Below are 27,467 nucleotides of genomic sequence, written 5' to 3' on the forward strand. Positions count from 1 at the left end.
CAATCCAACTAAAAATAGGCTGATGGGGGGAAAACCAAAACAAAACCAACAACAAAATCCAAATGGGAATGAGGAGTTTTCTTTTTTAATTACTGGTAATTAGAGTGGTGCATGTCAGTCTTTCCTCCCCTGCCCCCCCTCCCCTTTTCCCATCAATTTAGTTGGTACACCTGCACACAGGAGTTTATGGAATGTTGCAGGAGGAGGAATGATCAGCTGCTAAGGAGAGGGAAACCTCTTCAGATTGTTCTAAGTACACCCATGGTGACTGACTTTTCATTTATCTCCAGTACTTGTCTGGAACCAATAAAAGGCTTCCCCAAACCTGCAGGGTCTGTAGTTGTTAGCCCCCAGCCTTGTGTGAAGAATCTTAAACTGACCATCAAGAAACAACAGTTTCTAAATGGTGGTAGCACTGTTCGTGCTTCTGGCTGTGAATTTCAGCTGTGCAGTGGCAGAGGAGAAGAGTAATCATCTTTCCAGCAGAAGACCTTTTATGCAAGAGAGGGTTTCAGTGTTTAGACCAGTTAGTAAATGAGACAACTGAGTTTTATGACCTCAGACAGATGAATCATCTGACTGCCATGTGAGGGGCTTGACTGGTGCATCCTGCCCAGCAAATGAAGCTTTGAATTTGTCATTTCAGAAGAGGGAGGAGCTCAGAACTTGCATAGTCAGATGATGAAAACAGGTATTTTGGGGAAGAGCTGACTGTGATGGTGTCAATCACTTCAATGTTGTGTTTTCAGGCTTTGACTGTTTTGATATTTTTCGGAAGTGCTGTCTTATCATTCTTTGATTCTTTATCTCAAAATCCCCTTACTGTTGGGACTACATTAGCTTAGAGAATCTTCATGTGGAAGGTTAATCCTGAGAAATTCAAGCAGGGAATAGGTGATCAGAGTGAGGAAATTTTCTTCTCCCAGCTGAACATAAAATTCATTGCTGTGTGTAACTCTGCTATGGAAACTCAAAACTGACTATTGAGCACTGAAGTTCTGCTCTGGTGGGATCAAAGATGCCTTCATAGGATGGGTCAATGCCGTGAAATGCAATATGGTTTTCCATGGTCATGGGAAATGATCACAGTATGATGGTCATAGTGCTGTGATAAGTTCCATTATTGCCTCCTGAGTAGAGGAACCAAACAAAATCTTCTCACCAAGGCTTTGGTGAGAAAACATGATTTGTGATCCAAAGAAAGTCTTAATAAAGGTAACATTAAAACTAGGTGATATTAGTAGAGGTCGGATGTCTGCGCATCTTGATAACTATCAAAAAGACAAAAATGTGGATCCTGACACATGTAGCCCTATTTCTGGAACAGCTGATGTCCAGGAAGACATTTAGCATAGTTGGGATGAGGAAGCAGTGGAATGAGAGATGGGAGGTAAGGCTGTGCAGGGAGCTATGGATGGGGCAGGCCCCGTGGCAGTTAGTCCCATATGGACATGCAACCACACACTGCTTTTGTCTAAAAAGTGTCTTTCTGGTAAGACTGGGTTGGCAGTTAGTTTTGCTTTGTATGCACAGAGAAACACTGACATTTGGTGGACAGATGAGGTGTTCTTACCTTCCCCCTTTTGTCTAGATTTATTTGTCTCATGCACACAGTTCATTATATTTACGTTGATTGTAACCAACAGTTAATTAAATAAGTTCAAGGAGATAGTCATGTCCCAGGAGATATCATTAAGTGACACAAAGAGATTGAAATGAGAGTTGAGATGGCTTTCTTGACCTTGCTTTGATAAACTTTCCACTGGATACAGCTGGATAGTTGCTTCTCTTATAGAACTACTTATAAATAGTCGTAAATGTTTGCTTTGGGTGCAGAAAGATACAGAATCTGCAAGAAACAGACACTTCCATGACATTTCCCACTGAAAGGATTTTGCAGAAATCACTGAATTCTTTGATCTCACTTTCTTTGGTAACAGGTGTGTGAGGAAGATAGTGCTTACGAGAGGCAGAATAATTAATATAACTTTACTAGCAGTAAGTCAGCATTAAGCTTTGAGGTAGGACTGGAAAATGCTTTCTATGGTGATGGGAATTCCCTTTGATTATCCCTCTTCCTTACAGGAAGACACTTTTCTGCAGTTATATTCAAAGGTGCACAAGTGTAGAATGGAGAATCCAAAAGCTTCCTTATTCACTTCTCTTAGCAATTCCTTCCTGCACAACTATTGAATGCAACATTTCGCAGTTTAGTGTAAGACAGAACGGGAGCCGAATTGCTGCTCTTGGAAATTCATCTGTTAAGAATGAGAGGTGAAGAACATAAGAGAGTATCCCTTGACCACGTTTTTTTGTGCCATGCTTCCAAGGGGAAGGCTCCATGGAGGATAGAGGTGCTGTGCCACGGTTGGAATGTTGGCTGGAGCTTCGTGAAACCCAATGCGCGGTTTCGACAGAGGAGTCGCAACTGTTGGCAGGTTCTGGTGACCATGGCAGACCTCAGCGGGAGTTATTCTAAGAACACAACATATGATCAGATTACTGAGGGACACTTCACATGGCTCTAAAAAATGAACCATCTGACAGTTTATGACAGCTCTGCCTGTTCCAGCCAAGTGAGGAGTGCTGGGCTTTGCTGACCCTGCAGCCAGGGTTGTGAAACAAAGGAATTGCCTTCCAGAGCCTGTGAGCCCACAGACTTCCAGCTACATAATACCTGCTTACATCTAGCTACTGATAAGAAACACAAAACTCATTTAGGACTTGCTTCTCTTGCAGTTTTGATTCATGGTAACTCAATAATGCCTTGCTGCAGTTTACTGGGCTTGGCAAGTTACATAGTTCTATATTTAGTAGTGCCTGTGATGAATGTCTTTGTAGAATGATCTGTTTGTTTGTTGGTGGTTTTTTTTTTGTTTGGGCTTTTTTTTTTTTTGTGCTACCAGTATCTTTATTAGCCTAATTTAACCTGCCACTTTTCTGTTTTAACCTGACTGTGAGAACACACTTCTGGAATAGGAAAACTGTGTGAGAGATATTAGCAAGTGTGAAGTGAATTCTAAAACTGGGAATTTTGATGATCCACAACTAAATGCTCTCTGTGCTGAGTTTCTTTCTAGATAACTTCTGTACTGGCATCTAATATTTGCAATTTGTACAACAATTTCCCCTCCCACTAGTCCTTTTCAGTGAAGTACATGAGAGAACTTGGCAAATTTTCCTGCTGCTGTTGTCAAAGACAGTTAAATGCACTTATGAAAATACCTCCCAGTTTCCCAGGCTTGACTACAGTTTATTGTCTCTCCTCCCTGCTTCCTACTTTGTTTCCCTTCTTTTGTTCTCTCTAACACTCAGTCCCTCTTAATTCCTTTGATGAGGTGCTGGGTGACGCAGGAGATTGGCATCACTGTGTAAAGGTCTCTTTCTGCCAGTTCCTGCTTTTTTTTGTTGTTTTGTTTTGTTTCTCCTCTGGTGCTCCTTGTTTCTAACTGCTTCCCATCTCTGCATGGGTTTTCAATGGGCTGCAGTCCTTTCAGGATTGTCTCTGCACTGACATGGGTGCTGTAGTTGCCTGAAAGTGTTCTTCTGTCATGGAGCAACTTTTCCCAAGATTTCTTTTCCAGCCACATCCCCAGGAATGTCCCCTACCACTTGTGTCCTTTTCTCAATATTCATCATTTTACATATCTTTTATTTCTCCTGTGGATTCTCATGTCTCCTTTTGTGGTTCCTTTTGAGTCTCCTCATCTGTCTCCTGTCCCTGCTGGCTCTTGCCCTTTCCAAAATACATTTGAGCAAAGGTAGCTTGTGTTCCTCTCACTGGTTGAGGATTTGATGGATTGATTGTTATTTTCATCCACTTTGGTGGTGGCTGGAATTGACTGTGACTGGCACGGAGCTGTTCATGGCATCTTCTCATACTGATTACACCTGCAGCCCCTCACTGCTGAAGCAGAATAGTGTTCTGTCAGACTGTTCAGCCTCTGTAATTTCTTGACCTAATTTGACACACATATGAATTTGCTCTGTGAAATTCATTGTATCTGGTTGAGAATCCATTGAAATTAGTTTTGCATGGATGACCCATAATTGAGCCAGTGTCTGGAGAGTTCCCAGGTGTTCAAATTTTCAGTGTAGTCTGATATGTGCTCTTTAAAAGTTTGCCTGAAATTCTCCACACTCACCTCTTCTCAAGGCTAATTTTTCCTCTCTTTTCTATTAACTCATTCCCCTTGCCTCTCAAAGGGTCCTCTTGTTGAAAGAAAAATTTTCCTTCTTTTTCCTTTACAGATAATAGGGTTTGAGTGCCTTGTTTTGTTCAACACATTTCCCATTTCGAGTGTGTGTCAAACAGTCCTTCTGAGATTTCTTATATGTCGGCATCTGTCTGAGAAGAATCACTTCAGTTGGTTCTTACCTTTCAGCTTGGATCCGTGTCTAAACAGATGGAAGCTTTGGGAAGCCATAAATGTTATTGTTGGCACTCGAGGAAGGTGGTGTGGATATGTGTCGCTAGTAATTGTCTCGGCTTTGTGGAAATGCTTTACATGGGCTGGAGGAGCAGCCAGGTGCAAGGTGGCAGAACAGCATCTGCTCCCACCAAACTCTCCTGGGCACGTCACTGTGCTAAAGCAGAAACTGGGAACAGAAGAGGTCAGTGCCTACATGGCAGGGCATTGTGTTTCTGGCACAGGCACAGTTCCTAATTTGTGTTTACAGGAGCTGGAGCTGATTTCTCAGCTACAGACCTGTTTCTTCTCCCAAGGGAATAAGGGGAGCTGCTACAATGACACCATTAGGGAAAGATTAAGATCTGTACATGGAAAATTCTTTCCCATCCCTGTGTGTGCATTGGTTGTGTTTCATGAACACGGCCTAACTGCAGTCATGGACATGTGCATTGTTCTGCTTCAGAAACAGATGGAATTAAGGGCTTTGCCAGGCCTTCCCTAAAGGCTTGAGTGGTCAATTACAAGTTACAGCTTTTTCATGGAATATTTAACTACTGGAATAGTTAATACTGATAGTTTAATACTGATTTCACTGCTTGCCTTTTGATGTCAGTGATGTCTGAATACACAAGTTCTTTGCCCAGGAACTTTCCACAGACAATACTGGGGTTTTATAATTTTGTTAGAAACAAACTTCACAAGAGCTGTGGCTTTGTTTTCCAGTTCATTCCTGCTTCATTCTGCAAGCACTTGCAGCCATATCAAGACGTCTCACAGCCTTGCAGCTCCTGCTCCCAACTTTTTATTGCAGTACTATCTTGATACTGCTGTGGTCCCCACAAATGTATTATTTTACAGAGCCCACTCTTTTTATATCATGTTTTCTGCTTTGAACCAGCCTGGAGTTCAGATGTGTAACTGCTGCCTTTTTGTGTCTGTTTGTAATTCCTCCTCCTCCAGAAAGACAATAAAATCTGTGTGACTGCTTAGGTGTGATACATGGGAGCCAGTGTAATAAAGCTGGATAGTCTGCCTGCAGGAGCCTGAAAGCACTTGTAATTCGCTGTATCATATCACACTGATAAATTCTGTGTAGCTGTTTCCATGTGCTTCCCCACTGTTGTTTATTTTCTTGGACTTAGTTACACAGAATGACAGGCTCCTTTTGGTTGGAAGGGATCTCTTCAGATTGCCTAGTCTGGTCCTGCTGCTCAAGCAGTGTCCAGCAGGTTGTGTCTATCCTCCAAGGATGGAGACTACAGCCTCTCTGGGCAGCCTGTGCCAGTGTTTAACCACCCCGAGAGTAAAAAAGGTTGGGTTTTTCCTTGGTTGGTTTTGTTTGTTTGTGTGGGTTTTAAGTTGTTTTTAGACAGAATTTCATATGTCAGTGTCATAATTTGTGTCAGTTGTTTCTTGTTCTGCCATTGGGTACTTTTGGAAGGAGGAGGGCTCTTTTTTCCCCTTCATTGCTTCCCATCAGGCATTTGTTTTATTATTATTGATTAAAAACTGCCCCTGGGTCCTCTCCAGGCTGAACAGAACCAGTTCTCTCAGCCTCTCTTCATAGCATTTAAGATGCTCCAGCCTTTTAAATCATTTTTGCTGACTTCTTGCTGGACTTGCTTCAGTATGTTCACACCTTTCTCATGCTGAGGAGGCCAGAATTGGACTCAGAACTCCACCTGTTGCCTCAGCTGTGCTGAGTGGAGCTGAAGGATCACTTCCCTGGACCTGTTGGCAACTGGGATTTGCCATAAGGGTGCATTGCTGCTTCACTGTCAGCTCATTGTTAACTGGGACCCCATCCATCCGTTCAGCCAATTTCCATCGAGCCCTTGTCCAGTTATCTAACCCAAACTTTGTCAGTTTGCCTATGGGAATGTTATAGGACACTGCTCCTAAAACTCTGACTTCTACCCTGTGCACTATGAAGTTCCCTTCTTAAGAGGAAAAGAGCGTGACAGAACCATCCTGCTGCTGATCTCTGTAGATACACAACAGAATTATCTATCTTTTTCGCTGGGGTCATTGCTTTCTGAACTTTGGTTTGTGTTATTTCTCTGTTCCAGGCCGAAATGAGTTGATTGCCCGCTATATTAAGCTGAGAACAGGGAAAACACGCACAAGGAAACAGGTAAGTGTACAGTTTTCCTTGTAAGGATCAGCTTCTTTGGACCTGTGCAGATTATGAGGGCTAATGAGAACAAATTTCTTGCTGTTCACTCGTTGGTAGTTTCTGACTTTGCTGGAAGGAGGTTGTTGTGCTGAGCTGGTTAATAAGAATGGCAGGAAGAGTCAGCTCAGGCATTTTACAGGAGGTTTATAGTGCTCATATCTGCCAATCATATGGTGACCCACAAAGTTTTCTACTGTTAAATAGCACAATTCTATTTGCTTGGCCTACTAATGAGTATTTCAGAGACCACCAGTGGTTCTCTGCATGAAGTTTCCTTGTTCAGCCCAAGCAGACAAGACAGCAATGATGTTTGAAAATACCTTGTGCATGAGATGAAAAGGGAATCTTTGTAATTTAGGAATTAATACCCAGGCTATGCTGGATGGAGCACTGAGCAGCCTAGACCTGCCTTAGATGGCCCATCTTTGCTGGCCCTCCACCCCATTTTATGGCACTGGGGTTAAGTTCAGAAAAGCAGCTCATTGTTACCCCCAATCCCTCCTACCCCAACCCCAAATAACTGCCTGAAGTATGTTACTTCTACAAGAGGCTACCGAGTATTCCTCTGGAATGAACACGGAATTCTGTCTTTCAATGCAGGTATCTAGTCACATCCAGGTCCTGGCAAGGCGGAAAGCTAGAGAGATCCAAGCCAAGCTCAAGGTATGATGGATATCCCTTAGCATATCACACAAACCCCCCAAGTCAGCTATTCCCTCTTTGAATAGCCTTAAAAAAGCCTGAGATTAGTCACTGAACTGTAGTAAGCTGGAGAGGAAAAGGTTCTTCCCAGGAAATGTTGTGCAAACATTCATTATTGTTGAAGCTCTGTGACGTCTGGAGCAATTCTATTTAAAGAATAAAGAAACAATAACTTTTCAAATTTCATGTGTCTTATTTCTACCTCCGGTTTATGCTCTTGTCTTTCAAATCTGAAAGATCCTTAGCCTTAGGAGTGTGGAGAGGGTGTTTACCTGAGAAGGAAGGTTTTATGGTTACAAATGCTGGCCAGTAAGCAATTGCTGGTGTTGTGGTGGCCTTGGGAAAAGGTGGCCTTACAGTTACTGGAGCACCAGCTCCACCTCTACTAGAGGTGGTGATGTGGAGTTGTCCACTGAGAGGAAGCAATAAAGCCAGCTGGCATCTTCTCAGGTAAAATGGTGCCAACTGAAGAGACTTTGCTCCTTGATTAATTCAGACCTGATTTGAAGAGGCCGGAGCTAACGAGAAAGAGAAAATAGTTGGATACTTGCTTGAGAAAAGCTGTGTTTTCCTTTCCATAGGAAAAGCTCCAAGATCACCCTAATGAACCTCTTGACATTTATTTCCACTCAGATTTGATGTGGGGAAATGGTTTATGTGCTCAGACTGAATTGCCAGAAATGTTGAGAAGGTCAAGTTTGTATGTGACAATTGCAGAAGAGGGTGAATGTCCCCTGTTAGAACGTGAGCTATCCAGAAAGGGCTTGTGAGCAGGATGTGAGGTCTGGGCCTTGTTATGTTTCTGAGACAGCCAGAGAAGGAAGGTGAATGCTGACCTTTCTGTTTGGTATGGCCATAAGTAATCTGTAAGGAAGAGAGTTTACTTCCCTGATCTCCCGTGCTCCAGGTGACAATAACTGTGCCAGCCTTAGTCTGTCCCTGACTGCTGAGGGATGGCTGTTGGCATGTGCTTGCTCTTGGCCGCCTGGGCAGCTCCTCGCTGGGCACCAGGGACTGTCCTGTGGGTGAGCTGTTGGCACTCAGAGTTGCCCAGTGCTGACATGCATGCAGCTCCATTGCAAGCAGTGACTGCCTCTAAGCCATGACAGCTCCCCTCACACCCCAGCCCCATTTCAGAAAGCTGTGCTGTGTCTTTTATTAGCCCGTTGTGTTTCCAGCTGCTCTGATAAAGGGAAGGAGGCACAAATTACAACTATCTAATTCAGTGCATCCAGGTAGGGCTGCCTAAGCTTGAAACCCGTGGTGCTGTTAAGTGCTCAATTCAGGTGGAGGCCTGCTGGAGAGGCAAGTTAGAGCGAGCAGCAAACAACAACTGCCCGGGGTGTTAAAAGCCTCACTGCTGCTTACATCTGTAACCCTGATGCTGTTCCTTGTGTGTCACAGCTCTGGGGCTGGGCATGATTGAAAAGCCAGTCAGCCGAGCCCGTCTCCACTTAGCTCACAGGAGCTGGCCGGTTCTGTTCTCCGGGAGCGAAGGTGTCTTGGGGAGCTCCACGGAGCCATTGGCTGCTGTCCTGTTGCACCACCCAGGCCCTGCTGTGAGCTCTGCCCAGCTGCCTGCAGAGAACCCTTCCCCAGCACCAGGCTGTTCCTTTCCGCCTGCAGCGGCAGGTCGGGAGCGCTGATTCAACTCATTTACTTCTTTGCTTTCGCTGGCCACGTCCAGAGAGCAAGGAAATGAAATCACAGAGGCTGCTGCCCTTCTTCCAGGGTCCTGCTGACAGCTGTGTGTGCTCCTATCACTGTTCATTTTCCATAGCAAGTGCACATTTTCATGTTTATATCCTAGTGATCAGAGCAGCTAGGTGATGACTTTTCAGAGCAGTCGCGGCAGTGCTGCCGTTTCCACACAAACTGCGGTGTCTTTTTTAAGTGTGCACTGTGTCTGTAACAGACAGGTTGGAAATAGGGTAAAACTTGAAGAAAAATCCGTTCCCAAAAGTCACTAGTTTTTCCATACCCTGGGTGGCTGATAAATACCATCTGCACTAAGGAAAAAAAGTGGGAAATCGTGCTGATATGGTGATAATATCATCACCATAATCACCATCATCATTATTATGTGTTTTAAGAATAATAAAAGAACACACAAACACTACAAATGTTTGATAAAATCATTCCTTTTATCTTTTTATTTATACTGGAAAACACTAAAAATTAATACAGAACTGTTACCTGAAACAGAAAGGTAAAAACATGCTCTTTCCAGCAGTCTGTCAAGCACTTAAAGAAAACAAAAACACAGCAGAGGTTAATAGGTAAAATACTTTCCTTCCCTAACTATTTTACATTTTTTTACATTTTATATTTTTTTACATTTTCTTTTAATTTTAATTCCTCCACAAGTAAATGCATCTTCCCTGTAAACTCATTTAAAAGCTCAGGTAGACAAATACAATTTTGTGAGAAAATAAGGAAGGGAAAAAATCCTTTTCTGCAATGGCAAATGGGAAATAGTCATTATATATATTAGGTAAAAAATCAGAAAATAATAATTACCCTTAAAAAATGTAGGTAATCCTTGAATTATTCCCTAAGGCATAATTTAAACTGGATTCTGAAAACATTTCCCATAGCTCTGGGGAATATTAGGAACTTTGTCAGCATTTAAAATGTTTCCCTTCCATTCACTTGAATAGTACTAACAGGAGTCACAGATGGTCTAAAAAAGAAGAGGTGTATGTTTTGCCCATTTCTACTGATCATTCCACTTGAACATTAACGTTTATTATTGAGATTTTTGAGGGTGTCTCCTCCATTTTTGTTTTGTTTTGGTTGTGGTTTTTTGGTTGTGTGGTTTTTGTTGTTGTTGAACATTAACGTTTATTATTGAGATTTTTGAGGGTGTCTCCTCCATTTTTGTTTTGTTTTGGTTGTGGTTTTTTGGTTGTGTGTTTTTTGTTGTTGTTGTTGTTGTTGTTAGACACGTTAGGATATTGGGGCTTTGAACTTTAGAAAACATTAGGTAAGTTTGGAGGGATTAGAAAGAATGGAGGCCCATGGGTGAGAATTTACTGCAGTTCAGTGAATGCAAGTGGGAAGTGAGAATTCCTCAAGAATACAGCAAGGGCTGTTGTACCTCTTTCAGCAGTTTCTTCAAGCTATGAGTTAATCTGAGTTTTCCGTGGTAATTATAATGATACAGACAAATATGGAAAGTTTGAAGGATGAGGATTAATTGTGGGAGATGTAGGAGGAAAGGCAGAATGTGGGGAAGTGCTTCTGTTTGCCTATTTATTCCTTGAAGGAAGAAATGAAGAATGCTGTTTGTTTTATATATACTTCAGACACACTAGTTGTGGCTCTGTCATTGCCTCTAAATGTGTGGAAACTACAGTCCTGTTAAAATACGAAAAGGAATGTTCCTGCATATGTGCCCTGGAGATTATGAAAGTTTGAAGTTTCCCTGAATGTGGGGATAAAATGATAAACTCTACCTGAGACTAATGCAGTCCCAAACTGAGGTAGTCGTTTTTGCTGTGATGATTACGATCTCTCTTTGTGACCTTTTCCTCTGAGAGGTTTTTTTTTTTGTAATCAAGAATCTTTCCCATTGAATATTCTTACCAATTATTAAAATGCAAGAATCACCTAGGGGTGTGCTTTCCACAAGAAAACTTTTCAGCTGTGTGGTTGAAATCCCTCAGGCAGAAAGGATAAATGCTTAGCCGTCTTTAAACCAGCATTTCAGAAAGCATAATTATTCACATCTGAAGCTATAGCAATGAGTGACAGCCTCACAGCTTTAAAGAGTTCTTAGGACAGTTATTGGTGAATTTGCTGCCCAGAATTTCAGAGATGCTTCTTCCTGACAGAGAAGCTAATGAGAATTCTGGTTAGAGAGCATTAGAGCTGGCAACTTGTTAATCATGATAATAATCCCATTTTTCTGTTTCTACTCTTGCTCATAGGATCAGGCAGCTAAAGATAAAGCCATGCAGAGTATGGCTACAATGTCATCTGCCCAGATTATCTCTGCAACTGCCTTCCACAGTAAAATGGCCTTGCCTGGTCTCCCACGACCAGCCTACCCTGCTGTTTCTGGGGTGAGTGGATCAGTGTCTTGGTGGAGTTTTGAGAAGACACTTGAGCATTTGAAAGGATGTTGGAGCCTGCTCAGGAACATCCTGAGAACTGAGACAGAATGGGCCAAAAGGCCTTGTCTCTGTAGAATAAATCTGTTATGTGGCTTCAACAATTTTGTCCAATTCTTTGCTCACAGTGATGTAAAACAATAGAGTTCTACTATGTATATATTTTTAATGATACAAAGGAGAGAGCAATCAGTTCCTCTAGATTTTCATCTGTCTGAAATGTTTTTAAGTGTCTGTATCACTTTCTTAGTCTAGCATCTTTTTGGAATAAATCTGTTTGGGCCATCCTGACTTTTTCTCAAGCTTATATTTCCCAATCTTGTTCTCAGCACTTTGATCAGATGGCCCTTACATAAAATCCTTAATAGAGAAAATCCTTCAGCATCCCTGTACCTATGAGTTGGGTTTAGTGAGCATTTGCTGAGCATTGATTTCTGCCAAAAAAATGCCCGTGAAACTTTCCTGGGGAAAATGGTTCTTCCAAGAGAGTGAGCATCATAAAAGCTTTGGAGATGGAGGCACAAGGTGCCTGCACAATATTTAACATTAAAGATCACGTTCAGGTTAGTTTCTTGCATGTCAGTAGTAGTGGTGTGTAGAATGAAAAAAAATGACCAATCAGCATCTCCACAAGAATGAACCCAGGAATGTAGAAAGAATCTTTAAAGGTCCGTGAGCTTGCAGTTTGTTACCTCAGAAAAGAGCAAGCCTTCCTTTTCATCTGTCCTAATTAGGAGTGGTGACTTTTGTGTGTTGTTCTCTTGCAGTTTTGGCAGGGACCATTGCCAGGCCAAGCTGGATCTTCCCAGGAGTAAGTATTCCCTCATGTGAGCATCCAAAGCAGGTGTTTCTGCTGCTTTCTCTGCTGCCTGAGCAACACCCATAGCTATTACAAGATCTGTGCTAAGACCTTCACTTTTCTTACAATAGTGTTAAAACAGAGCTGAGCTCTCCTGAAAGATGTGTTTACTGTGGGTATTAAATGTCTCTGAATTTGGGCTTAAAAGTCTGAGAGACATCCAGCCCAGACCTATATCCACTTGCATAGATATAAAACTACTTGTAGCAGAAAGGAAAGGATAAATAAATGGGCACCAGTGTATTAAGAGGCTGATAGGGATCTCAGAAAAACAAATCTGGAAGGAGGTCCTGCTGAATACCTGCAGGGAAGTCTTGATCTGTCCAGTCCTGGCCCCTTACTGCTTTCTGAGTCTTTGCCCATGACCCTCTCTTGCCCACACAGAAAGATAATTTCCAAAAGACACTCATGCCACTTTCTCCCTGAGGAGAAACACTTGATTTAATCTGTGCAAACAGTTGATGAAGAATATTATTTTGTTTTGTTGTCTTTATTAACCACCTCTCTTTGTACTTCTGTAGCGTGAAACCTTTTTCTCAACAACCTTACGCTGTACAGCCTCCTCTTCCAATACCAGGTAGGTAAGGAAATGTAGTTCCTTCCTCTGAAATTATATTCCAACTTCAAAAACAGCCAGCACTCTAAAAATCTTAAAAGTTACTATTGAAACATTTCAATGAACCAAACCCATTTTTTTATGATTTCCTCTTATTACCTGTTCTCATCCTTTTACTGAGAGAGCTGAAGCTTTTAAATTTTGTTTTATTTTACAAAACTTTTCTTCCTGTTTTATATTGGTTGTGCTGGTATTTTTCCCTCCTGGCTCAGCAGAAAATAAAAGTTTACATATCTCTACTGGTCTTCCACCATGCTTCATGCTCTAGAACACTGTTCTCTGTCATAACATGATTGCGTTCCTACTTTCTCAGTAAGTGGAATAACAAGTGTCTTTTCCTTCTCAGCTTCCCCATTTTGAGAGGCTTATGGTGCACCTCATTCTGATACTAAATAGTTTATTTCACTGCTCCTTTAAGGCTCTGTCTAAGTCCTCTTAAAATTGCTGGACATGTTTTCTCTGATGTCAAGCCTGGGTAGTTTGTCTTTTACATCATGACCCCTGGCAGCGCTGTCTTAGCAGAGGGTGACTGACAAGCCATTTAGAGCACAGGTAGACTGAGGACCTTGTGAATGATATTTTTGCATGATGAATGAAGCCATAAGACAACAATGAGTCAGCTTGGACTGTAGGTGCTCTACTGGAAAGCTACTGCAAATTCTTTTCTGAATTATTGTTATATAAATCCTGTGTGCTTAGGGTTTGAGTCTCCTACCGGCCTCTCACCTTCCCCATCAGCACCAGCTTGGCAAGGACGAAGGGTTGCTAGCTCCAAACTTTGGATGTTAGAGTTCTCTGCATTCTTGGAACAACAACAAGACCAAGACACAGTAAGAAACACACCTTGCTTCCACCCTTCATTAACTTTGCATTTTGGACAGCTCCTGTTCATCATGGATGTGTTATACTACCCTATGTGTATGGAAATACTTGCTTCATTGCTCTTCAGAGAATAGAAAGGCATCTTTGGGAAACACCAGATATCCTCCTCTTAGAGAATAAGTAGTGGTAGAACCAGATCTGTGCAATGTCCTTCTGGCTTCCCTGTCCAGGGTCATTGACATTCTTACCAGAGCTCAAGGCACTGAGGTCTTAAAACCCTGCCAGGCTATTCTGGCTGTCCTGTCCAGCCTTGTAAGACAGACTCCAATGTAGAACCCAAAATCAGAAGTTGCTAAGATCACATAAAGCCATGTGCTTCTCTGGTATGCTGAGAACTTAAAATTGGTGGCAACTGAGATGAATTTGCATCAATGTGTTTTGAATGTGTTTTCCCCATGAAATGAAAGTAGTAAGATTTGCCTCTCTCACTAAACCTTTTGATTCTGCATCTTGAGATATGCTCTGGTGATGTGCTGAGATAGGGAAGCTCAGAAAAGATAGTATTATTTGCCTGGGATTTATCTTATTTATTATATTTTGCTGTGGGATTTCAGGCTCTTCATAGGACAGGAGCATTGATGTTTAACTGAGTGACCTGTGACAGGTAATACTGTGTCTCAGGTTATTTCAGAATACATGGCAGCAGCATGAGGCAATGATTTAGGAGTGACTATAAGAAGAAAAAACCACAACAACAGTGTTTCAGAGAAGGAAGAAGCATGAATGTATTGATAGGAAGGAAAGAACGGCATGAGCTGGTATTAGCAGAGATATTTCTATTGATTTCTTCTGCTCTTTTAGAAAATGCTATCAAATCTTCATTGACTTCCAGTAGTCCTCTGTGAAGGACAACGGATGTTCTCTATGTACTGAATGATACTGGACAATTTTCTAATTCCACGTTTTTCCTCTTTTTTGCAGTATAACAAGCACCTGTTTGTGCACATTGGGCAGTCAAGCCCCAGCTACAATGACCCCTACCTCGAGGCAGTGGATATCCGGCAGATCTATGACAAGTTCCCTGAGAAGAAGGGGGGCCTGAAGGAGCTCTTTGAAAGGGGGCCAGCTAACGCCTTCTTCCTTGTCAAATTCTGGGTAAGAGAAGGGCCCTTTATTAGGGTACCCTTTTGCTGTGAATTTTCTCACTTTAAAATCTGTGACTTCTCTGGCTGTTAGACAACTGCTGCCTCCCAGCAAATTTTCCCCTGTGTAGGCAACTTAATACAGCCACAACTGCCACTTTCCTTGACCCCACAAAGCACAATTTCTGGCCTGCAGCAAGATGTCTCTCTCACACTGTGCATCTGTAGAGTTGTTCTTGACTACTCTCTGCAGATTTGCTAATGGTTACTTGACTCTCTTGAATTTTTAATCTATGTATAAGTAAAGAATTCAGAGGAAATTATTCTCTGCATACTCTCATGCATTCACTTCTCTCAGTGTTGTGTAGCTCCTCAGTCAGAAGCAAAACTTTTCTATCTCTTCTCCTGTCTCTGTAGCTGCATTTTATGTCATCCAAGTACTAATAATTTACAGATGCATACTTAGTGCTGGCAGAGCAAAAGATAAAAGAAACGTATAATAAAATTGGATTGTGCTGATAATATGTTACTGAAATGACTTCTGGTAAATTGGCAGAAATCAGCCTGGCACAAGCTTACTCACTCAATTTGGATTTTTGTGATTTAACTGAAATTTGCAAAAACCGTGCCATTGTGCTTCAAGGTACAAATAAAATAGCTTTGGTGATTGATATTATCATAAGAATTATGAAATTAAAAATAATAGTAGCTCTGGGCAGTGGTACAGTAGATGGCTGAGGGAATGTGTAATGGGATTTGGAGCCTTTCTCCTTGAGTTTACCACATAATTCAACCTCAGGTCACAGTGAGATGATAAAAAATGAGCTTTTATATCTCATTCCCTTCATACAAAGTGGTGCTAGAAAGCCTCCTGGCTGGTGCTTTCAGAAGGAAGAGCTGAGTGCCTTGAGATGCAACTTCCCAGCTGTCCCAAGCCTAGCCTTTCCAGAAAGAAGTTGGAGGATGTTGGCTGGGAGTTTTCTTCTCAAGTGCCTGTGCCTAGAGTGTTGGTTGCTGATGATTTCTGGGGACACATAATTTTATTTCCTGCAGTCTCTGTGCTACTGAGCTGGGCCCTTCATGGGATTAGCTCCTGGCAAAGTACAGCAAAGCCTGCCTGGAGTGCTCAAAACAAAAGGTGAGAGATCAGCTCTCCTCTGGCTGGGAGAGAAAACAGCACCTTGCTGAGAAGCTTATCCTTTGACAGGGCACCCTTTGAAAGGTATTGATTGCCTTTTGTGCTTTGGAAGTTTCAAGAACCAAAAGGAAGCGCTTAAAGGGAGATGTTACATAGGGAGAATGAAACACTTTGAACTCCTTGACTTGGAGAGCGGGAAATCACGAAATTGTGATCTGGTGCAACTGTGATTTTATTTATCTAAATTGACAGTGTGCTTTTCTGCTTTTGTGGTTCAGTTTGGGGATAGTGATAACTTGGTTTTTAATATCAAAAGTGTAAATGTGGCTTATGCACCATGCCAGACCAACCTCTGTCAGGGTTTTGAAAGATTCAGAAGGTGGCATGTCATCAAGTTGGGCTCTTTCTGTTCCCACGTGAGGTGTCTGGTGTTTAGAGGGTATCAGCTCACTGGAATTTGGCTTGATTAGAGAGATGTGACATAGGATTCAAACCATCTTTACTCCAGTGTGTGCACAATATTGTGGGGCTCTGCAACTCTATACTTATAAGGACAGAAATATTTCTGGGCTTGGTTTAATATTTTGACTGATTCTTTTTTTGGTACCCTTGCATTGTTGAATCCCATCTGGAGTTAACACCATGTTTTATTGGTGGCAACATTATAGCTTGTCACTTCAAAATAGGCAAAGTTTACAAGTCAAGTCATTAGTTAAGTGGAGACTTCTAAGACTTTAAAAAAGCAAATAAATGCAAACAAACAAACAAATGCAAAAAAAAAACCCCAAAAAGCAAACAAACACTTTTAACAGATAAGGCAATATGATTTAAAAAAAAAGGAAGAAAACTAGATTTCAGCAGAAATTTTTATATCCCTCTGCATTTTCATACTTTTGTAGCAGTATGTGCTAGGGTGCTTTTTCATTTTGCTGCCTGATAGGTCTGGACAACTATACAAATCTAATGTTGATGTTCAAAGATGTATTGGATAAAGCAATTACTACACTGTTGAATTTATAGCATGATTTTAGGATTAAATGGTGAGTAGAATTACATAATTGAAGGGATGTTTTGAGACATGAAGATAAGACTGATTTTTCAGAGGTTTGGAGTTGAAGTTGTGGTTGCAGGTGACAAAGACTTTAATAAAACCAAGGAATGAGTAAGTTGGGGTCATGTATCTGCAGTTTTAGGCTTGAAGAACCTGAGGCATGAACCTGCCATTGCTGCAGTAACCACTGAATATACCAGATGAGCTGTTGTGTACCAGAGGCCTAATTCTAAACACCAGGGTTGAGGTTTCTTGACTTCAGTGGTAGCACTGAGGATCTAGTATGACTGAGAACAAGATGTCTATGTTTGTTCAAAGGTGCTTTAAATGATCTGTACAAAATCTAGGAGTTAAAAGTTGATGAGTTTGGAACATAAGCAGTGTTGCAGTGTTTTGCAATTGCAATGTTTCTTCCTTGATTTTGGCATTGGGAATTTGGTACAATGAACTGATTTTTGGACTTGGGTTGGCAAGTTGTGTATGACATCTGTGTGACATTTCTCTGTGCTCCAAGCGCATTCTAGCACACGACAATGAATGTGAGACATCAGCCTCCCAACACATGGGCAGTGGCAGCCCTGCTCTTTTCCAGGCTAATATTATCCCTGCCACCTGTTCCTTGCTTCTCCCCATGAACTCTTCCCATATGGATCGTTATTAATAGTTTGGGGAAGAGGCGTTCTCAGGGCTTTGCACGTTAGTAGAATGGGGCATCTTGGAGCTTTCAGAAGTTGTGAGACTCTGCATGGAAGACAGAAGGAAAATGACAAACCAGGAATTCAGGACAGGTAGTACTTTACACAGAGCAGCCATCTGCAGAGACATGAATCAGGGGAATTTCTTGGGAGCCCTGTCCTGCCTGTGAAGAATGTATGTAGTAATTTCGTCTTGGTGATAGGCAGTAAAATCACTGAGCATCTTCTTTCAGCTAAATGGAACATACTTCTGTGGGGAAGTGCTGACAGGGTGGGCTGGAAACTGCTGTCCTGCACTCAGCTTCTCTCCTGTCACAAGCAAATCCAGTCAAAACAGCAGCAGTGCAAATTGCCCTCAACACCCTGCCTTGCCCACTGGATGCTTTCAATCATAAAACTGCCTGGAGAGCAAGGAATGGCAATTTGGTCTCCACATCCATTGTCTTCTTGGTACTCCTGAGGCAGCAAACAAGACAGCAGCTAGAAACAGAGAATTTTATGATTTTTGCACACATTAATTTCATTTGCCTTCACCAGCACCACCTCCAGTTGCTGCCTTACGTAAGGGGACTCTGCCAATGCACTTCTTCCACTAAAGTTTTCCCCCACAGTTTTCAACCGTGTAGAGATTATTGACAGCAAAAGGCAGATTGAAAGACTGGATTGCTGAGGAATTTCCAAAGAATCTTTTCCAGAGATGGAGGGGAGAGAGGAGCATATTAACTTGTGGAGGGCTACCATCTTCTTCCCAGAACAAATCCCTTCTCTTCCATCTAGAAATCTTGTCTTGTAGGTAATTAAACATTCTACTTCTCTGGAAAGGAGGAAATCTCAGATGTTTCCCCCCAAGCAGACAGATTCACTCCTGTATGCAGTATACGAATATCTGAGACATGCTGTATCACAGATATCTTAGTATTTGTAGTTTCAGCATGTTTGGAAGTCATCAGGCAAGGTATGCATAAGTGTGTCATTTGTGCTGAGCTTGCACAGCAGGGAGAACACATCCCAGACAAATCAGATTTCTGCTGTGCCAGAGTGTGCACAGGTTTTTGTAACTGGAACTTCTTGGACAGAAAGCAAGAACCCTGACTTTGTCAGATAAAGTAGTTTGGTCCAGCTGGTGGCTCATTACTCAGATTTAGCTTGTAATATGCCTTGTTTATTTGATCTTCTACCTTTGCCTGTAAAAGGACTGAGAACAGCTGGTTGAGTGCTGGACACCACCCAACAGCCCGAATGCTGCTGCTGCCCCCACAGTCCCACCCTGTTCTAGCAGTGGCAAGTAGGAGCCTGGGGTCTAGGCAGCTCAGCCCCCTCAGTGAGACTTGCCTAAATCCTGCCTAAGTCTTCTTTGGCTGCCTAGGTTGGGATAAGGAAGGTATTTAAGACTCACCTCATTTGTTGTTGGACATACTAGGGCATTTGCTAGAGGAGTTGAGGCACCTGAGTTCTAGTCACATCCAGTTACATATTAAAAAATTCTATGCATTCCCAGACTATAAAGTGAAGATTAGCCCTTCTGTTTCATGGAGTTCTGGGAAGATGAATTTCCTTTGAATCATAGTCACTATTATTCCCTTGCATCTTTTCAGGGTGGAATGTACTGGACACAGTAAATCAGACCTGTCTCTGCTCACCTCTGGTGCTCACTCCAGCACTGGATGTGCTTTCACACAAGGTTTTCCTTAGAGAGCAATGTAGTCCTGATGGTCTGGGTGTTGTGAGGAGCTTGTAGGAATCTAGCCATGAAGGCCATAGTGTTTTTACATGTTAAGCTAAATACAATAGCTCTTATGATCATTATGATCTTGTCCTGCAATCCTGAGAATTTTAACTACATCCTTTCATGAATTACCCCAGTGTCCAGTTGACATTTAGAAGTTAATTTGGGTATGGCAGATTATAGTGTTCTTCCTTAATTTTCTGCCTTGTCTCTCTTCAGGAGGTAATCATCTCCACAGCAGGGAAAGCTAAGAGTTTGGAGTTCCACTCCTGAGTTGTCCTTGGTCTTTTATTCATATACACCATTGCTATTTTCAGTTCACATGTATAAACCAGGTTGCAAATAGTTCAAGAGCAGATATGTGTGTGCTAAAAAATCTCTGGTACAGGGGCAGTGCTTCCCTTGAGAAGGTGGGAACCAGCAGCTGTAAATGAGTGAAAAAGCCATAACTGTAAGGCCAGCAGTGTCTGGAGTGCTCCAGCTCCATTCTCCTGCAAACATGAACTGAAAACCCTCAGCAAACTGCTACTGTCATTCCCTGGAGTTGCTGAAATTCCATCTATGAATATTTATGAGATCTGCAAAGGTGACAGGAGGTGGGTACACAGCTCTTGGTGACTGATCACTCCATGTCTGACTGTCCTAGCCCATAATATCAGACAAGCTATAGAATAAAAAGTTCAGTGTAAATATGAAGGCGTTCCAACATAATCCCACTGCTCAACTGCAACAGGGCTTCCAGGAACCTGATTGTACATAATGTCAGTGAAGGGTGATGAATCCTTAATTCAAAAATAATTACCATCGTTTTGCCATTAATATTGATTAATTAGATGTTAATTGGCTTTGAAATTCTAGTCTGGTTTTCTGATAGGAGGCTTATCAAACTGTGGATTCACCTAGACTGGCTTCCTAGGGCTAGTGAAGCTTTTCTCATGAACTGGAGCTAGCACCTTTCTGCTTTGCCTCATATTGAATGCATTCATTTTTTAATTTTACCAGTGAGTCTTTTGGAGAATGTAACCTTAACTTTACTATTGAGACCCTGAAAATGTTTGTCTGGCTCTGCAATGAGAGCCTCTGCTGTGTTTATGTAGCAGTGGCCTGGCCGAGCCTCTGTAGCCTTGACCCTTTGTTCTTTTTGACTCAATGGGACAATTTCTTTGGAAGAGCGGAATCGAGTCCATACATTGTGTTTATCACTCCCAAGGGAAATAGCTGAAAAATATTGTGAAGGACTCCTAGTCTAGTTCCTCTCTGGACAAGGGAAGAAATCAATCTTTATTCAGACAGTTGGAGTGTGGGTGAACAATACAGTTAGTTGCATTGACATGGAAGTGAGAATTACAATATTACAGTAACTTAATAAAAACCTAAACCAGAATGGAGTAATATTGCTGTTCTCTAATACAGGTACCTTTGTGGTACAAAGAAAGTAGCTGCATAACTACAGTTATTTAACACCGAGGTTTTCAGCATGGCCATAGTAATTCACTAGAACAAGCTGTCCTGCCTTCTGCTATCCCTGTTGCTGCCCATCCTACCAACACACATTCTTTGTTTAAACACACACACACACACACACACACACACAAGTGTTTGTGACTCAGACCAGGTAACTGATCCCACTGAGAATTAACTGAGCAGTTCCTCAGTGAGCCTTGTAATACAGCTACAGAAATATGTGTCAGTACAGCAGGAATGGGGAAGCACAAACTGCTCTGGAAGAGTGAGGCTGCTCTCTCTTGGGATCAGGACCAGCCTGGCACCATCAAACTACAACTGAGGTGCAGTTTCTCAGGAGACTCAGGCCAACCCAAGTATGTGTTGCTATGAAAACAGGCAATCTTTGTGCCCTCATTTTTTATGGTGCCACAAAGGCATCAGCAAGCTCCCGTGTCTACTGAAGGGGAGAAAACTCTACTGTCACTTGCTAGACTGACCTAAACCTTCTGTGAAGTTGTTCCTTAAGACAACTAAGCTAACAGTATTTATTATCTGATGGCAGATCAGAGACAGGTATTTTGCATGGCAAAGAAAGTGGGACATTCATTATTGTGGTGGTCCAGTTCCACCACATTGTTTGTCCTTAGTGCTGCTCTAGATCTCAATTAAAGAACTCTCCACTGACACTGGTTAAGGAAAAATGATGTCCTAGTCACACTGTGTCCTGTAGCAGGAACACACTTTCTTCAGTTTCCTCTTCCCTTGGCTCAGCTGGAAGAGTAAAATGCTCTGGAGCGTCCTGTATCAGGAACACACTTTCTTCAGTTTCCTCTTCCCTTGGCTCAGCTGGAAGAGTAAAATGCTCTGGAGCATCCTGTGGGAACCGATCCTTGCTTTTACGCTGATGTAAATTAGCGCCTGGGCTTGTGGAGCACAGAGAATCTCTGCCCTCTTTGTTTTGAAAGGGGAGGAAGCTGAGCTGGGCATTCCCACACACCCGTAGTGTTCCCAGAGTTTAAGGGAACCACCACTTGCGTCATAACTGTGGTTGGAATGACCCCTGGTGGAAGCTTCAGACAGACACGATTTTTAGGAGTTCGGTCCCAACAGAAGACTTGATTGGCCAGCCCTAGGCACCCACATTTGAAAACTGTGGCTGCATTTGGAGATGGGTTTGAATTCAGGTGAAACTGGGCTGGATCCATCAGCAGCCTACATTCCTTATGTTGCATCCTGTCTATTTACTTTCACAGTACCTGAGCCTGATGTGTGTGTGTACCCACACATTCCTTTTCCCTGCTGTCTCTTTTCCCTTACCTACATTTCTAAGGTGGAAAAAATTTATTACTGTTGCTTTACCATTATTCCTTCCTTGGTGAGTCAGCCCGGTCTAGACCATCTGTTGCATTGCTCTGTGTCTCCAGTCTGCTCTCCACATGCTCTGTGAGTACCTCCAAGCCATGTCATATGTTTTTAATGTTAGGAGAATATTCCACCAGCTTTCCCCAATGTGTATGCAAATCCACACCATTTTCTGAAGTGGAAATAGGATTTTATTCAATAATCTTCAGGTTTCTCCTGCTTGCTCAATGCACATTGGTCTGCTTAAGGAGCTGGGGACACTCTCAATACTTTACTTTCTTAGCCATGCAAGGTAATGGTGAGAAAATACCACAACCATCTATTGATAACTATCTGAATTTATTTTGTTTATTTTTTTGACAGGCTGATTTGAATACCAATATTGAAGATGAATCCAGATCTTTCTATGGTGTTTCCAGCCAGTATGAGAGCCCAGAAAACATGGTCATTACCTGTTCCACCAAAGTGTGTTCCTTTGGAAAGCAGGTGGTAGAGAAAGTAGAGGTAAGGAGCAGACACCTGGGTGCAAGGTTCCCTCTGGCTCCTGCTTTGTCACTTCAATTATTTGCATCCTGCCTTTTTAACTCAAGGCAAAATATATCTCATGCTTCATGTCAGGGAGAAGGATGCTGTAGACACAAGATCACTCAGCCTGCAAAATGGCCTTGTCTTGGGATTTCACTGAAGATCTGCTACTGTTTGCTACTTTTCCCTTAAATCTCAGTTTCTGAGGAGATGTAAATAGGTACAGTTCTTAGCTCTACCAATTCTCTGGATTTTTTGGGAAGCAAAGGAAAGCTAGGAAACATAGATATGTTTTGTAGTCTAGAAATGTGAAAACATATAAGCAATACCTTGCTCTCATCTGTGTTTTTAAACAGATCATATACAGACCATAGCTATTAATTTGACTATAATAATTTACAGACTACTGTTTTACGGTTTTATTAGACCTAGAGCTTATACACTTACAGCTTGAGCAACATGGGAACTGCAAATAACTGGGTTATGCATATAACTGGCATTGAAGAAATCCTTTTTAATGCCACTTTCAGCTGCTAGGAGAGCTTGCTTTGACATGCCTCCTGCTGCCCTGTTTCTCAAGGAACCTTGAGGTGCAGAAGCATCTGTGTGCAGAACACCAGCTGTTCTCATGTCTGCAGTCAATTCAAGATACATCCTTCCCCAAAACCCATCTCCAGTCACATGATAGGCATGCCTGAAGTTGGATCAAGTATTTGCAGATGGGAGAGAGGGGCTACAGGAAGGAGTCATGGTGCACATGAAAGAAGACCAAGCTTCTGGGATGAAAGAAGGTTACAAGAATTTAAGGATCTGCTGAGAATATGGCCTCAGTTTCTCTTCAAAGGCAGATAAAATGTACAGGAGATAAGGTGGGAATGTGAGAAAAAAAATCCCTCTGTGTATCATTGGCCAGACCCTTTCCTAAGGGAGAGGGGCATAAATTCTATATTCTCTCACACAGGTACCAGAAGGTTTTAGTCTTTTTAGCTATAAAACATCCTGAGCATAGTAGTATTATCATTACCTCCTGGTCTTGCTAAAACAATAGTTATTAAATTCTTCAGTTTATTCACACCTAGTATTTTTCCAGTAGAGGTGCAGACTGTAGTGTAGGTGTCAATTGGTCTGTTCCTCTCAGTTACCTTTCACAGTGCCTTGAGGGTTTGCTGCTCAGAAGGTGGAACCCACCATTCTAAAGAAAACAAGAAATCAAGCCCAGGAAACTGCAGGACTCAAGGGGACTGACCTTGGTGCAAAGTCCTGTGGTCCCTGTTCATAAAATTATTTAGAAGTGCCACTGTAGTTTTTCTGTCCTGAGTCCCTTCCTGTGACAGTGTCACCGGCGTGGCAGCCCAGCCCCACGTGCCCCTCTGTGCTTTGCCTTGCAGACAGAGTACGCGCGCTACGAGAACGGACACTACTCCTACCGCATCCACCGCTCGCCTCTCTGCGAGTACATGATCAACTTCATCCACAAACTCAAGCACCTTCCCGAGAAGTACATGATGAACAGTGTGCTGGAGAACTTCACTATCTTACAGGTGGGAATTTCAGCTGTTTTCATCACAACTTGGCAACATGTGAGCACCACGCAGGAGTTCACTGTTGAGAGTCAAAGCAGATTTCCTTTTATAGCTCAGCATCTAATTGAACTTAGTGTCTTTCATGTGTATTGCACTTCAGGACCATTTATGGAGCTCTAGAGATAGTTACTCATGCAGAGGAGCAGCAAAAGAATTTAAGAGACCTGGGTAAGGGAGAGATAAAAAGAAAAATAAAAGGAGAGCTCATGAGGCAGAGAGACAAAGGAAGGGGAATGATGAAAAGGTCAGTGAAGGAAATGCTCATTCCACTATTTCACAAATATTGAGGTCCTTTCTATGCCCTGGCCCTTTTTTGCAAGGTAAAAAACCCCACAAGGGCACTGTTGAATGGCTATAAAATTTTTCTGTGGGCAGAGTTCTTCACTGACCATATTAGGGGGGAAAGAAAGCAGTTTCCTCAGGACCATCCGGGACCTGTACAGAATATGGAGACATGCAAAGGAGGGGGGATGTTGTGGGGAAGCTCTGACACCTTCTGAACCACCGCTGCCTCTAGGTAGGATTACAAGGCTACAGCAATTGGATTTGCATTAGTATTTTGTTATACTGGGAGCCTTTCCAGGCTCAGCTGCAGCCTAAATTTGGGAAGAGGGCAGACAGCTTAAAAGATGAATTTTCCTAATGGACTGAATTCTGTGTTCACCTCTGTAAGAGGCATCACAGATCTTTGCCCAGAAAATGTGAGGCTGGGTAAGTAGAAGAGATGCTGGTGTCTGTAGGAAAGACTGGAAATCAAAGTGATTTTCATTCCATTCTCTGAAGATCTTGGATAACTGCAGGCAACTCATATCACTGCTGTGTGGCTCAGACACATCAGCTATAAAAGACAAGGTTAATAATATACGTCACAGGGCATTAAGAAGTTTATTCTTTCATGTTTGCATTAAGATCTTAAACATCTGGAAGAAATGAAGAGTATAAATGCTGAGAGTTCTTTTAGATGTTCAAAAGCATGAGAGGGGCAGAGAGGGACAGATGGAAAACCTGTGTGCTGTAATCCATACTGGGGAACATTGTAGCTGCCTTCTGCATCTTTCATTCCTCAGTCAGGCCAGTATTTCCCATAAATTCTAAGAAAAAAGCTGCCACATAGTTATACTTCCTCAGAGGCTTTATGTTTTGAGAAACCTCATGTCCTTCCCTTATCTTCTGGCACTGATGGCATGTCCCATGTGGGTGCTGGCACACACTGCCTTGCAGTCCTGTGCAAGATGAAAGGGCTGCTCCCTGAGCAGCAGCCTGAGCATTTCCCACTCCCCACTGGGGAGCTGAAAAATGCATAATGTAAGGCATGTTGCTAGTCCTCAGTCCTCACTACCACCTTTGAGGCAAGTCTAATTATATGTTTTTCTAGACCCCTTTATGAGCTTAAATACCCCTAATCCCACAAGTATCATTTATCTTGCTTTGCATATTTCTCTGGATCTAGAACTTCCAAGATTTCAGAGCCCATTTTTCAGAAAAGGGCCCGGTGCCTTAGCACACCTGGATGTGTATAACTCACTACATCTTGCAGAAGAAAGGACTTCAACTGCAAATCCAATCATGAAATAAGAAAAGAAAAGAGAATAGATCAAAATCAGACTGCTAAAATTAATAACCAAGTTTGAAAATGGCTATTTTCTTCCCGTTTTCACAAGAACAATTGGGTCTTGGTACAGTTCAAGCCTCCAGCTGGAATGGTTTTCTTCTGCAGTTGAGTTTGTGCTACTGCTGATCAAAATCTGTCTCCTCCAGCAGAAAAGAACTTTAGCTATGACACAAACTCAGGTGACAAGAATGTGCAGAATGTGCAAAGTTGTGCAGTGACAGAGAGAGGGAAGCTAAGCTAGGAGTTCTGAGAGCAATATTTCTCTTGTCTCTGCCACGTAGTGCATGCTGCAGAAACTAGGACAACACTTCTCCCTCACCATGCTGCTGTCAGAGTCACGTTGTAGAGACACTAAGGGTCCTGAGGGGCCATAGAAAAAAAATGGGAAAAAAGGAACTTCTGTAAGAATGCATGAGTGTAGCAGCCATCCTCCTAACAGCTACAGTGTTCAGAATAGGAGGTGTAATGGAGTCAAATCTGTAAGTCTCCTGTAAAAGGAGTTACGCTCTATAATCCTCGTATTCTGTGTCTACCATTGACCAGCAGGAGCAGATGAAGGAAAAGAACTGTCTGTGGTTGTGATATATCAATATATGTGTGAACAGGAGTAGGTGTGCCACAGGAGGGGGCCTCTATACCCAACAAAAAAAGCAAAAAGAGCTCTCTCTGAAATCTCTCTCCTCTGCTGAAACCTGCCACACCAGGAGTGGGATGTAAAAAACCTGGTGGACCTGCTTCCAGTGATGTGATCAGTGCTTGGTTACAGTGGACTTTTCTAGACAGTGGACTCTACTCACCTCCCTGTCTCTTCACTGCATTGTGGTTCTGAGGCTGCAAAACTGCTTTGGTGTCGGCCAAGCTGTATATTGATCCCGCACTTCTCTGTTCTTTGTCTATTGCTGACTTTCTGCTTTATGTTAATTGTGTTGGAATATGTAAGAAGAGAAATAGCAGTTGCCATTTCAGCTTCTTCTCCTTTTCTGTCTAGGTTGTGACAAACAGGGACACACAGGAGACCTTGCTGTGCATAGCATATGTTTTTGAAGTATCAACTAGTGACCACGGTGCCCAACATCACATCTACCGGCTGGTGAAGGACTAGAGACTCTCTGCTCTGAGTTGTCCATGGAATGCATGTCTAAGAAAAAAGTCTGTGCTTGAACAACCCCTGCCCCCCCCCAATACCAAACTCAAAAATAAATTGCAGATATTGTGTATTTTCAGAAAAGTACCTCTGAGCTGGTTTGTGACTGATAGAGTGAAGTTTCCATCTCCAGGTTTGTGCAAATGGGAAAAAGGCTTGGAGTCCAGGAAACAGGCAAATGACTGCTTTAGGGTCTCACCACAATCAACATCCTGTGAAAAGCACTTCCCACAGTGCACACCCAGGGTGTGATCACTCCATAAAAGGAGTGTATGCACCCGAGCATACAGGTGGGACAGTGGCAATGGCAGCAGATTCCACAAGGCTGATCACTTATGAAC

The 27,467-nt window shown here is 42.4% G+C and overlaps 1 protein-coding gene across 2 annotated transcripts in view; it reads left to right on the forward strand.

The window, feature by feature from the left end:
* TEAD4 (TEA domain transcription factor 4) overlaps positions 1-27,210 on the forward strand; it is a 51,751-nt gene extending 24,541 nt beyond the window's left edge. For both annotated transcript variants that reach the window (XM_063394100.1, XM_063394099.1), the window contains exons 3-12: positions 6,482-6,546; positions 7,189-7,251; positions 11,223-11,357; positions 12,173-12,216; positions 12,786-12,841; positions 13,580-13,710; positions 14,684-14,857; positions 22,626-22,766; positions 24,176-24,328; positions 26,971-27,210. In XM_063394100.1, the coding sequence (XP_063250170.1) occupies positions 6,482-6,546; positions 7,189-7,251; positions 11,223-11,357; positions 12,173-12,216; positions 12,786-12,841; positions 13,580-13,710; positions 14,684-14,857; positions 22,626-22,766; positions 24,176-24,328; positions 26,971-27,084 (1,076 nt within the window). In that variant the 3' untranslated portion in view covers positions 27,085-27,210. The remainder of the gene's footprint in view (positions 1-6,481; positions 6,547-7,188; positions 7,252-11,222; positions 11,358-12,172; positions 12,217-12,785; positions 12,842-13,579; positions 13,711-14,683; positions 14,858-22,625; positions 22,767-24,175; positions 24,329-26,970) is intronic.
* The last annotated feature ends 257 nt before the right edge of the window (positions 27,211-27,467 follow it).

This window comes from Prinia subflava, chromosome 3, assembly GCF_021018805.1.
Source record: "Prinia subflava isolate CZ2003 ecotype Zambia chromosome 3, Cam_Psub_1.2, whole genome shotgun sequence".
NCBI lineage: Eukaryota > Metazoa > Chordata > Aves > Passeriformes > Cisticolidae > Prinia > Prinia subflava.